The 13,098-nt window shown below is 32.7% G+C and overlaps 1 protein-coding gene across 2 annotated transcripts; it reads right to left on the bottom strand.

The window, feature by feature from the left end:
• Window positions 1-349: 349 nt before the first annotated feature.
• LOC136987785 (solute carrier family 28 member 3-like) lies at window positions 350-10,758 on the bottom strand. Of its 2 annotated transcripts, none has more exons than XM_067285548.1 (12): window positions 10,722-10,758; window positions 3,089-3,238; window positions 2,637-3,019; window positions 2,418-2,559; window positions 2,000-2,221; window positions 1,755-1,916; window positions 1,561-1,686; window positions 1,364-1,491; window positions 1,110-1,278; window positions 874-1,032; window positions 621-801; window positions 350-544 (listed from the first exon to the last, which is right to left on the bottom strand). In XM_067285548.1, the coding sequence occupies exons 2-12, from the start codon at window positions 3,230-3,232 to the stop codon at window positions 519-521; spliced, it is 1,842 nt and encodes a 613-aa protein (XP_067141649.1). In that variant the 5' UTR covers window positions 3,233-3,238; window positions 10,722-10,758; the 3' UTR covers window positions 350-518. The 2 variants fall into 2 exon arrangements, with proteins under 2 accessions (XP_067141649.1, XP_067141647.1); XM_067285546.1 differs by lacking the exon at window positions 10,722-10,758 and adding an exon at window positions 7,469-7,540.
• Between the last annotated feature and the right edge of the window lie 2,340 nt (window positions 10,759-13,098).

Genomic DNA, 13,098 nt, shown 5'->3' on the forward strand with positions numbered 1-13,098 from the left:
TATTGCTCCATAAAAATTAATAATTTAAAATAGTATATATTTATTAATTATAAAGGATAAGTTACTTGTTTACGTATTATGCAACAGATGGCGCTATATGTTAAACAATACAATTTTTTCTTATTCCGCCATCTGTTGAGCAAATTTGAAATAATATAGTATATTTAATAATTAAAAAAAAATTAATATGTGGCAGCTCTGATGATAATTGTGTAATATTTTACATGAAATTCCTATTATAAGAACAAATTTCATACTAATGATATCATACTTCTGTATTTATGTAACGCGAAATTCGACCCCGTGAATGATTAAAGGTCAAAATGAGGCGGCTCATAGGATAAATACATTTCACGATTTAACTCCAATTTATTAATAAAACTTTAATTATTGATAATAATAATCATTTATTACAATTCAGTAACATCTGTACATTGTAAGGATGATGAGAATGAAGATGGAGACGTCGTTGAGATGAAGTTTATACACTTAACTGAAATGCGTAAATGGCTTCAGGATTAAGATGGTGGGTCTATAAGTGCACCTGAAAGAGAATTTAAAATGTTTAAGGGTAAAAGCAAAATTTCGAATCGATTAAATTTTATTGCAAAGTTTCTCACCAGCAATGCATGCCGTCATGAAACACGCTGCTGATCCCGCTATCATGGCTCTAACCGCTACACTAGCTATATCAGACTTTCTATCGGGAGCCAATGCGCTCAATCCTCCTAATTGTATCCCTATAGATCCTATGTTTGAAAATCCACACAGGGCATACGTGGCTATAGCTTGAGATCGGGCCTAATTAACGAGGCTTTAATGAATTAGTCTGTATTTAAATGAAAATAATGAACTAAATAAATAATATCTTACAGAAATTTTGTTTTGAGCAATTAATTCCGATAAAGTCTTGTACGCTACGAATTCGTTAACTACAGTTTTTAAGCCTATTAGCCTGGCTATATCTTGGCAGTCTTTCCATTCTATACCCATAAGCAGTGAGAAGGGCACAAAGATCTTAGATAAAATCCACTGAAAATTAAAGTTACTTGGTGTCATGGATGAAGAAACAGATGACTGACAGTTAAGTAGTAATTATTATTGCTTACCTCGAAAGATATGAAGTCGTAACCTAACAAACTGCCAAACCAAATAACTAAATTATCTAAAAAATAAATAAATGCTAAAAATGCTATTAAATTAGCAGCAATGTTAGCCACTAAAACAATTGCAGAGCTTGCACCATTACACGCCGCTTCTAGAGCATTTCGTTCTTGTCTGAAAAAATAAAGTTTAAATCGTTATAAACAATAATTATATTAAATTACACAATCGCAGATCGAATTATATATAATTATCTTACCCCCTTTCCATTTTAATATCATCACATTGAGTTTTACTTATTTCTGATTCGGGATAAAACAATTTGGCATAAGCGAGAGCTGCGGGTGCCGACATGACAGAGGCAGATAACAAGTGACTAGGACTGATCTGAACAGTAAATTATGAAACTATATTTTAAATTCTTCAGAAAATATTTGTTTAGATTAAAATACATACGCCAAAATTGATGTAAGCTGCCAAAACACCGCCAGCAATTGTGGCGAAGCCACCAGTCATCACAGCATGGATTTCAGATTTGGTCATGAGTGGCAAGAAAGGCTTGATCAAAAGGGGTGCTTCAGTCTACAAGAGGAATTATATTAATATTATACGAATAAAATTGATTTATTTTGCCGAAAACTCGAACTCACCATGCCCAAAAATATATTTCCAGCAGCATTCATAGATTCACAAGCTGTGGTTCCCATAGCCTTCTGAAGGAACCAACCTACTTTCATTATTACTCTTTGCATAATGCCATAATAATACAAAATCGAAGTGCAAAAACTGAAGAAAAATATAACAGAGAGAACCTGAAGAATAAGAAAAGTAATTTTCAGTTGTATATCCAACGAGAAAGAAATGGTAAAGATACAATTTGTAAAGCAATTTTTACCTTAAACGCGAAAACTCCAAGCTGTTGTGGGGCACCCCCTGCCAGTTTACCATCTACTAAATAACCAAACACAAAAGTTGATCCGTAATCAGTATACTTTAGGAAGCTGTCTACTTTTTCTCCGAAGCATTTGAAAATTTCCTTTCCTACTTCCCACCTTAGAATCATTAAACCAAATAAAAATTGGAGTAAGGTGCCTAACAATACTTGCTTCCATATTATCTAAAAAAAAAATACAAACATTTCAATTATTAATAAAAATTAATAAAGTATATATTTGAGTCAAAATAAGATTTCTTCGCCATTTTGTTTTTAATCGCGATGCTTCTGACAAGATGGCTTCGGTACACGAAATAGACAATGTACTTTAATAAATAATTAAATTATCATTATTACTTTAAATGGGAAATTCACTTACGAGTTTTCTATGTTTAGAGAAAATATATCCTAATAAAATATAAACGATTAAGCCTCCAAACGATACCAAACGGAAGCGATTATTTGATGAGTCAATGATTAGAAACGTTAGGATTGCTACGAAGATAACTGTCCAGATCCACCTGAAAAATTAAAATAAAATCAATAATTGCTATTTTTAGATACATTATGACGTTAGAATCCATAAAAATGATAATACCCAAACGTGTACTTCCATCTAAAGAACTTCTTGATGGGTTCTACTGCGGGAGTACAACGATAACAGTGAACAAAGATGTATTTTTGTAAGATTTTATAATAAATAAGGAGGAAATAAACAACGGCAGTGATGATAACTAGAAATCGAACTCCTTGGCACCAATTGGGTGTCTTGTTCCACGTGTAAACGATGGCAAAACCTAAGTAGACATTGTACAACACGAAGAGCAAGATGCACATAATATATTTCAATCGTGTTTTATTGCTGCTATACCATTCTTGTACACAGTACTCTAATCTATCCAAAAAACCACCCTCTTCGGCAGCAACAGGTTCGTTAATCCTCAATTTCTGACTTCCGAATGTGGTTTTGTGATCGTCATCCTGAAGAAAAATGAAGATTTTCAAGAGGAATTCGGCTGGAAATTACATTAAAAAATTTAAATTACTTACCAAGTTTTCTGATACGATTTCGAAAGCTTGATTCTCGAACATCCCCTTAAAGCTGTGTTTAGGTCCCACATCCGTATTTGTGACACTTCTTTCCATATCGATAACATGATCATCCTGATGTAGACTATTACTCGGTTCGTCCATCAATATCTACGGAAGAAGGCAAGGAAACTTTAGGGAATAAATCTGAAGTTTTCTCGTATAAATGTCGCAGTTAGACGGAAGGATGTTGCGTTAAATGTAAAAATTCTATCCTTGTTTCCGGGTAATGAACGTAACTTGTTTTTCCCGCGATGTAAATGAAAGGATGTTGTCATATTTGAAAAAAAAATGTGCCGTTACAACCGATAAATAATGTAAATTGTACTGAATTTTGTTGCTTTTATCTCATAAGTAAATATTTATTTATCAAGTAAACTATTTTAAACAATAAAACAGACCTCGTTCTTATGCAATTTTATAAATAAACCGATTAGGGGTATTTAATTGGGGAAAAACCATTAATTATAAAAAAAATATTGTTTAGTACTAATTTATTTGAATTGGCACCGTTTTATGTTCTTTAGAACTGTTAAGTGTTGCCAATTAGGTAAAAATTTAACAAGGAAAAATTATTATTATTATTATTATTTTTTTACGGGATGTAAACGTGAATTTTATTGGAAATTTTGATCGAGTTAATGGAATTTTTTATCGCTAGTTTTACTTAAACTCGTTAGGTTATATATTTAGTATTAAACTTCCCAATTATTGATAACGTTTCTTTATCTTCATCAATCTTGATGGAAATTCCGATCTAGTTTCGTAATCGAACATTTTGAAAGTCGAATTAGGAATTACAAAGAATTTAAAATAATAAGAAAAGAAATTAGGATAAAACATAAGAGGAAATTTTGATAAACTTACACACTTAGAACATCAATTAACGAAAGATACAGCGAGTTCCATTAAGAGAAAAGTTGGCTAATGATCCAATTCGATTTACCCAATTAAAAGTTTATTTAATAAATTAGCAATTTCAACGTAATTTACACGAACAAAAAATATCATTATTGAAATTACTTCGCTATTTCAGTAGCCTTTGGTTATCGGGAGAGAATCAAAAAGCGCGACATAACGAGAAACATATTGTTAAGTAGCAATAATGAAGTTCTTCATTGTTGCCAGATACTATGGCTCACGAGGGGAGAAGTAATAAAATACTACCAGTAGTGGGTTTGCGCTAAGCCAATGAACTGGCCTCAAGGTTTTGTGGGTTTTTTTTTTAACCTGTTTAACCACCAAACAGAGCCAGTTTCCTATATGAGAGGTACCCTGGTAGCGTAGTTTTCCGTGTTTTCTTAGGTGTCTAACAGATAAACAGGGCCAGTTTCCGATAGAAAGTCCTCTTGAGAGTCCTCCCTTGCCTTTCATCAATCCAGTCCAAAATGTTTCTTAAATGATACCGTTTAATCTGTGCTCTACTTTGTTCTTAAGCAAGTTTCATCCATCACTATTTTAAATTCATAATTCAGATCGTACAGATCGAAGAAATAATCGCTTAGCGAATTGCAAACACGTCATTCCTAATTTGAACCTCTTATCACTTTAGAACGATAAAATCTGAGTTAAGATCTCACGAAAGAAAATATGATTTAAGGCTTTATTTTATATTTACAATTAATTTTGAATGTCGAGAGATGTTTAGATATAGCTAACAAGGATATAAATGACAAATCAATTTCGTAGAACGTTTATTAAGTAACCGGAATCTAAGCTTTCAAACGTCTACACCGTACAACAACGCCATGATTGATGCAGTCTTTGTTGCCAAAAAAAAAATAGTCTTCGTAATTAATCTACCAGATATTTTCTGTTAATTAATAAAAATTTTAAGAGTGAAGATCATCTAAATAGCATTTATAAGAATACAAATAAGAAAATAATTTATTTATCAAATTTCCGAAATCTTATGTTTGAAATGTCAGAACCATACGGTGACGCCATATTTGTTTTGTACGCGTTATCATTACGAACGCAGGCATATTCCGAGCGATTCTTATGCATTTTTTACGGTGATAAATATCTGAAAACGCCCTAAAGTGATGACAGTTTTTGAAATTCAATTCAATCCGCCTACTTTTATCAACTGAAGTATTTATTTAACCTCGGGGGTCCTAGAATTTTGATATGAAGTAAGAATGTTACACTCGGATAGTGGGAAGAATCCACCTCTTTGATAGATAAATGAGGCAAAATCAGGTGAAGGTGTAGTTTTGTATGAAGCTAAATTGATTCTGACCCGTCTGTTTTGTTTTTAAGAATGAAATAATAACTCAATGAACAGTTCTGATATTTATTTTATACTTTCTACGCTGTTGTCTGTCTTGGACGCTCTACCCGAGGGGGGAAAATGCGATTTTGCTGATTTTTCTTTTAATTATATACAATCAACTCCATAACAATTATTATTAATCAAGCGACACAGCTGGATTCTTATCGGGCTATAATTAGGCTAATTAATTAATAAGATATTAAGTAATTTGGATAGAGTTAGGCGATTAAACTGCCATCTCGTGTTATATTAATAATCAGAAATAAATTAAGGAGGCTTTTAACACGAGATGGCAGTTTAATCGCCTATCTCTAGCCAAATTACTGAATATCTTATTAATTAATTAGCCTAATTATAGCCCAATAAGAAGATTTTTGAGGTTTTTGTGCTGTATTCGAAGCAAATTTTTGGTCCTCACGAGGAAATTTTGCCTTCTTTTGTTAACAATACACAAAAATTATCAAAAATAATATTAAAAAACGAAGAAAATACAGATGTATTTTGATGCGCGTGAATAACTGTCATAGAAAATAGCAAATAATACCGCATGCCGTGAAAATGATTCTACATCATTTAATAAATTGCTGTTTACCAAGGTTGTAACAGGTCGAGCGAAAATCATACAACGTTATCACAGTACAAAAGGCCTCTAGTGTAACTGTAAGTTATGGAGCACCTATAACTAGAGGCCTAACTCGAAAAAGCCTCAAAAATCAATAGGATCTTAATACCCGAGTACCACAAAAATAATAATTAGGGCCTTCATGCGTTATTCTAAGTGTAATGCACACTCAAATACCCCGATTTAACGACAAGAATAAACTTACATAAGCAGGAAAATCATGATTATCATCACGTAGCAACTGAATATATTATACTGTATTGTACTGTACAGTACATCATCGCGTTTCTTGATAGTTCTACACCTGTATCCAATTATAGCACGCGACAAATCAGTTCCGGGTAGAAAATGACGTGGTAATTACGCTAATCGGAAGTGATGTCAAATTAACGTTTACGTTTGCGAGATTTAAATTCTTGTTATAAGTGTAAGTTTCGTTTTCGTGAGAGTTGCTTACCCAATTTAGAATTTACGTAACAACCAGATAAACCTGATTTAACTATAATTATTTTTATTACCGAGTTATGTAAGAAAATTCTATATATTTCTCTTGTTGTACAGGTGTTGAGTAAGAGAAGTTTCACATGTAAAATATAATCCAGACTGACACACGAATGTAATATAAATACCTTTCACTTGATACCTAAACCTCTCATCATACCTGAAGTATGATGATCAGAGTTTCGATACTTTATACTTTATACAGTGTTGTCTGTCCGGGACGCTCTATCACAGACGAAAAATGTGATTTTGCTGATATATACTGAATAATTTCTAATGTTATCTGTCCGAGACGCTTTATCGTAGGGAGAAATGTGGTATTGACGATTTTAATTTGAATTATTTTATAGGTTTATGTTGTATCAAAGACACAAGATAGTATCCAGGAAGGGATTTGTATTTTAATGGGTACATTACAAACCCAGGCCAATTAACTCGGGAATTTTTGTTAGGATGCAGAAACGCAACACCCGGGCGTTGCTGCCTCCCGGGAGAAGTTTTTGTGGGAAGTTGACCCCTATTTAGGTGTTACAAACGCGAAAGATCCGGTAAACCACGTGGGCAGCTCGTGAACCGCGAGTTACTGATTTTATCCATTCAACCACTAGTAGAAAGGTCTGTTGAAGATACGTTGGCCTGTTGCTCATCCGGCCTGGGCCTAGTCTGAAAAAACGCCATCTTAATGCCCATAGGAAGGAAAGAGTTATAAAAAAAAAACAATCAACTCGTGTATATCATCAATGTGATGGAAGCGTATACAACACATTGAAGACATCTGATCGACAGAAACGTGTACAAAACACGATCTAGACAGACGAACAATAGTGATAATGAAGGAAGTAGACGTTTTTAACACATCAATCCTCGGCTTTGTATACCTTTACACGCATCCTTAACCGTCGTAACTACACAATAACACTAAATAAAAGTATAAAACACCAACCTGAATAATGTAGATGTTCATGATAAATGGCAACATTTCCCGTTTTTAACAGATTTTTAAATTATCCAATAATCGCCGAATCAGCGAATCAAACAAACACACACACAAGCGTTTGCAAAAATTTCCATCCACTCAATGAATATTGCTGCTGTAGTAAATCGCATAAAACAGCCACGTTAGCATTGTTTATGGTTAATTTACTAGAATCTGATGCGTGAATGTAAACATAACTTCCTCATTTTTTTTGCACTATTTTTCGATAGATTACGCATAAATCATCCGAGGCTTTCGATTTTCCGTTGAATATTTACGAATAAAGGAAGTTTGCAGTAAACAGAAAGGGGAAAAATTTGCAAATAAGCAAAATACGTAACTAGAAGATAAAGGAGTGAAGTGAATGAAGAGAGAGATTTCTGCATACTATTGATTAATATAAACAAAAATTAGTAAATAGCGAGTGCAGTAACCGAGTAATCGATACTGTTAATAAGCAAATAACACGTAAACTAGCGCACAAACTATAGACTCCATTCGAAGAAAGAATCCGGTTCGAACCCACGTTTTTCGACGCAAATATATAACCTATATAACTAACTGTTCAGAAAATAAGGTCAGAGAATAAACGTGCTTAAGGATTTTTAAGAACGTGGGTTCGAATCTCATCAAAAGTGAAAATGTTTATCATCAAATAATTAAGTATTTGAAAGTGTTTATATAAACTCGAGTGTAGTCTGTAACTAAAAAAATGGATCCGGGGCCTCTCTTTAAGTAAAAAATCCGAACCCACGTCAGTACGCTACAGTATAACATACAAAAAAGTAATTATTCTAAAATAAAGTAAGGTAAGGTGTTTTGATGTTCTGAATCTGAAGTGTACAAAAAAACGTGGGTTCGGATCCCAAGACATTCTATAGATTCTTGATTTCTTTCAAGATAAGTGGAGAGGAACCAAATGAAAATAAATTACATAATGTTGAACTGAAAGGAAGAAAATGAAAATGAGAGTATTTAAGTTAAAGTGAACAAAATTAAAAGAAATAAAAAAGAGAGGAAAAAATGACAGAAATAAAAAGCAAATTGAAAAAAAATGAAAGTAAAAGGAAATGACAAGAATAAAAACTTAATTAATTAAATGCTGTTTGTTAAGCTAATTGTCAAAGGACAAATACAATATAAGACACGTAGATCTGTCAGAAAGGGGCGACAAATACAGTATAAGACACGCAGATCTGTCAGAAAGGGGCGACAAATACAGTATAAGACACGCAGGTCTGTCAGAAAGGGGCGACAAATACAGTATAAGACACGCAGATCTGTCAGAAAGGGGCGACAAATACAGTATAAGACACGCAGATCTGTCAGAAAGGGGCGACAAATACAGTATAAGACACGCAGATCTGTCAGAAAGGGGCGACAAATACAGTATAAGACACGCAGGTCTGTCAGAAAGGGGCGACAAATACAGTATAAGACACGCGTTTGTTAAGCTAATTGTCAAAGGACAAATACAATATAAGACACGTAGATCTGTCAGAAAGGGGCGACAAATACAGTATAAGACACGCAGATCTGTCAGAAAGGGGCGACAAATACAGTATAAGACACGCAGGTCTGTCAGAAAGGGGCGACAAATACAGTATAAGACACGCAGGTCTGTCAGAAAGGGGCGACAAATACAGTATAAGACACGCAGGTCTGTCAGAAAGGGGCGACAAATACAGTATAAGACACGCAGGTCTGTCAGAAAGGGGCGACAAATACAGTATAAGACAGAAACTATCAGAAAAACAGATATAAAAAAATTTAGAAAATTAACGAAAAGAAGCGCCAAAATTGAAAAACACTAAGTATTTATCAAAAAGGAGTGACAAAACGAAACGACCAAAATAAAATAAAAAGCAATGAAACGGATATTCCACGAACAGATAAAAATATTTGAACTGATATAAACCTCATAAACTTTTGTGTATTATCGGGAAATAATACGAAAAAAAAAACGAAAGAATATTCAAAAGGAAAAATGATAAACAACTGTACAATATTTCATTTGTTTACGGATAAAAAATGTAATTTATTACAACATGTATTTAAATATTCATAAATATTCACATATTCGTGTAATTTTATAAGTAAGGATTTCCAAGTATCGGTAAGGCCTTTATTTAGAGCTGCATGTAAGGATACACCTTTCTTAGAATGACTTTCTAACATCATGACTTGCCTTATTAGTGAGTAAAATTACTTACTCTTAGATGAATACTTAATTTACTCGACTAAACATCTGTCTGTAAGGATACCAATCTTAACAATAAATAAGATCCTTACTTACAGGCAATCACTTAATCAAGTGAATATCTGTAACGATGCTTTTACTCACGTGATTACGTGTGTAAAAGAACCAATCAGTAACAGAAATATTCACTTCTTACCATATCCTTACTTAAAAAGATTTCTAACAAGTAAGAGTAAGTCCTTATTTACAGGTATTTATTTACTGGAGAAAATTAAGTACTGATATTAGTGTTACTAATAAAGTAGTCTAAATACTTATTTAAGTCAGGATATTATAAATTTTATAGTTGTTAATAAGAAACACATGAATTTGCTTACTGCTTAAAACACACATAAAATTACTTATAATAAGTAAGGTTTTATGTGTTTACTAACCAAGAAATACAGAAATTTATAACGTCCTGATTTAGAATTTAATACAGTTAAGTATAAAGTGTACAGTATACAGTTGTATACGACTACACAAGCAATTATTTCATAGGTAATTGGCACGATTGTCCGTGAACAACAGGTTATTTACACGAGCTCGACCGTTGCACGTGTTTACTCATTCGTACAGGATGTAACACTCGAAACGGAATTGATTATTTTAGCACTTTCTACCCAAAAATTATCACTAAACTTTAAAAGATAATGTCATTCACGAGATACGTGTTTATATTAAACACGTAGTAGCATCGCTTGTAAAGACCTGATTTTTTTAACACGAGCACCTATAGAAACAATACTATTCAGAGGACACACATGACCTCATGATTATTCCAGTTTTTTCGTTATGCTGGCTGATTTTTAACTTCCTAAATACAATTAAAATAGTATATTTACATTCGAGCTTACAAAAAATCCAATGTCTACTGTTTCGGGGAGTGTTGTTCGACCGCACGAGCTTAAAGTGGTGTTTAAGTGATCAAATACATTAAAGTTTTGTTGAGTATATCCATATATTAACAATAGAGCTTACCTGTATAGTATACTTGTACCGCGCCGTACGACTAGTTTGGTTGATAAAACAGGTTCTAACAGATGTTACCTTCTGCGCAAATGCAACTACAGTGACGTCTGTTTGTTACCATAGCAGTATTTACTATTGTTATTGCTTAAAACAGCATACAAACTTTTAGTATCTACGTTATCAGTTGCTATTGTTTATTACTCTAATAGCACCCATTAAGGTATAAACAATTGATTTCTGCGAAAAAATAACATTTTAAAATCGTCTTAAGTGTGGTAAACGATGGCATTTTAAGTGTTTTATAACATTAACACGTTAGGTGGCCTTAAAATGTTTAAAAATTGTAAAGTTTTAAGCAATTTTAGGTCCTTATTTTTATGCAAATATGAAAAATTTAGGCTGAAATTATCACACACTTTGAATTAGGGAAATAATTGAGGAAATCTAACAATAGTATCAGCGATATGAATGTAAAATTAAGATATAGTTAGTTCAATAGCAGAGTTACCTGATAAAGTGTTGGTGTAAATGTAAGATAATTAATTATAATAAATATTAATTTTAATTTTTGGAATTGTTTTTTTAAAGATAAAAAATTGTTTGTGTGTATAATTATATACTGTACAGTACAATTATATAGGGCTAAAATTTAACACTATTGTAACGTTATTAGATAGAGGAAACTTTACACTATAAAGCTCATAAAACTACTCATCTCTACACTACAGGGAAACTACTAATTGTAATCACTAATGAACTATTAAACCAGAATTAAATAGTAAACATCATAAATAATTAATTAGCTCTATGTTATGAATGATAATACGCAAACGCGTCGAAATTCCAATGAAATATTTTTGGAATTTTGCCATATCTTCAGAGTGTAATTTTGTGTTTTATGTAAAAGAAGACAACAGCCACGAATTAAGATTACAGCTTAATATATTTAATTAATTAATTAAGTAAACGTATAATGCTAAAAGTTAGTGCGGGTTCTAACTTCACGTAGATTTTAGTTTTCTTCACGTTTTAACATCTAAATAGGGCCCAGATTCTATTGAATGTACCAAGCAGCTTCGTTATATCGAAGATAAACGATTACAGTACACCCTCGATATAATGAACATTATGGGAGGGGTGTTAATGCGTTATAAGGGGGAGCCTGCTAATATAGGTGGTTGCAATTTAGCAACAGAGTACAGAGTAACAGCAAATAAATGCCTTAATTTAAACGAGATATAATACTGTTCTTACCTTAAAGCTGTTGTTGGATCCTTAATATATGTCGTGTCTTATAGGGGTGGCCAGAACTATAGCATAATCTGCTTACAGTGATCACTTCAGACTCGTTTATACTAAGTAAACAGGGTTAAGTAATTAAGGAAGGGTGAAGTCATGATGACAATGTCTAGAACATATTTAAAGATAAGTGAATAAACAGTACAATGATGAAAACATATAGTAGCACACTCTTTCTTTGTCTTGCAATGCAGTTAGCAAATACAAGAAAGAGAAAGGAAACACTAATGAATTTTATTGAAAAAAATCATAAATGAAGGATGAAGTGTTTTCGAAAAGGAGGGAATTACAAGTGTGTTGGAATGGAAGTGTTTGTAACATGTTTACTTTATGGTAGCCGATATGTGCCCTTCCTGTAGATAGTATACAGTATTATAATCTTGGATACACTGGACTGAACTATTAGGCCTCACTTATTGTACTCACCGCCATTGTTATCAGTTGTCCGATGATAACAGAATTTGCAGGTCTATTCTTGATATCAGCCCTAATATGCGTCTGGTATCTCAATCCTTATCAGCTTTAACCAGTTAATTGTATACATGTAAAACCGTGAAAGCTTTAAGCTATAGACTCGTAACACGAGGCTTAATTTGTAGCTTGTTTAAATTATCAGCAAATGCAGCCCAGCTTCAATTTTCTACCTAAAGTCACTATATCAGGAAGAGTTATATCGAGGCATTTTAGCGCTGTAAACGTGTTTTAATTTCATAAATAAGTTGTGTACCCTCAATTTCGCTGTTTAAGAATAAACCGTTAAACGTATGAGTCAGCATGACTCTAAATGAGTCATAAAAGCACTTGTAAATAAAGATTTAGTGATTAACACGAATTAATGAATACGTAGAAAGTGTTCGTTATACTCGTACTTTAATCATTTGATGACCTACTCGAGGGGGGGGGGTATTTTTTGTTTGTTCCTGTGGAATGACAAAGCATGAATAGAATTTAAAAACCGTTGAAAATATTTACGAAAATAAATTTATTTCTTTGAATTAATTTTGTACGTGTGATTAGTGAATGACGCTTAAAATTTTAGTTTATTGTTAGAATATACATTAGCCATGACACGTTTCAATTTTTAAAA

The sequence above is a fragment of the Centruroides vittatus genome, unplaced genomic scaffold (assembly GCF_030686945.1).
Source record: "Centruroides vittatus isolate TY-2023 unplaced genomic scaffold, ASM3068694v2 scaffold_2707, whole genome shotgun sequence".
Lineage (NCBI taxonomy): Eukaryota > Metazoa > Arthropoda > Arachnida > Scorpiones > Buthidae > Centruroides > Centruroides vittatus.

Excerpts from the sequence above, each read along its gene's own strand:
- LOC136987785 (XM_067285546.1), bottom strand. The coding sequence starts at position 7,504 with ATGTTGCCATTTATCATGAACATCTACATTATTCAG. Across the intron at positions 2,222-2,417 it reads TCTCTAAACATAGAAAACTC|ATAATATGGAAGCAAGTATT; the intron begins GTAAGTGAATTT and ends TTTTTTTTTTAG. Across the intron at positions 1,033-1,109 it reads ACGACTTCATATCTTTCGAG|TGGATTTTATCTAAGATCTT; the intron begins GTAAGCAATAAT and ends TTTAATTTTCAG.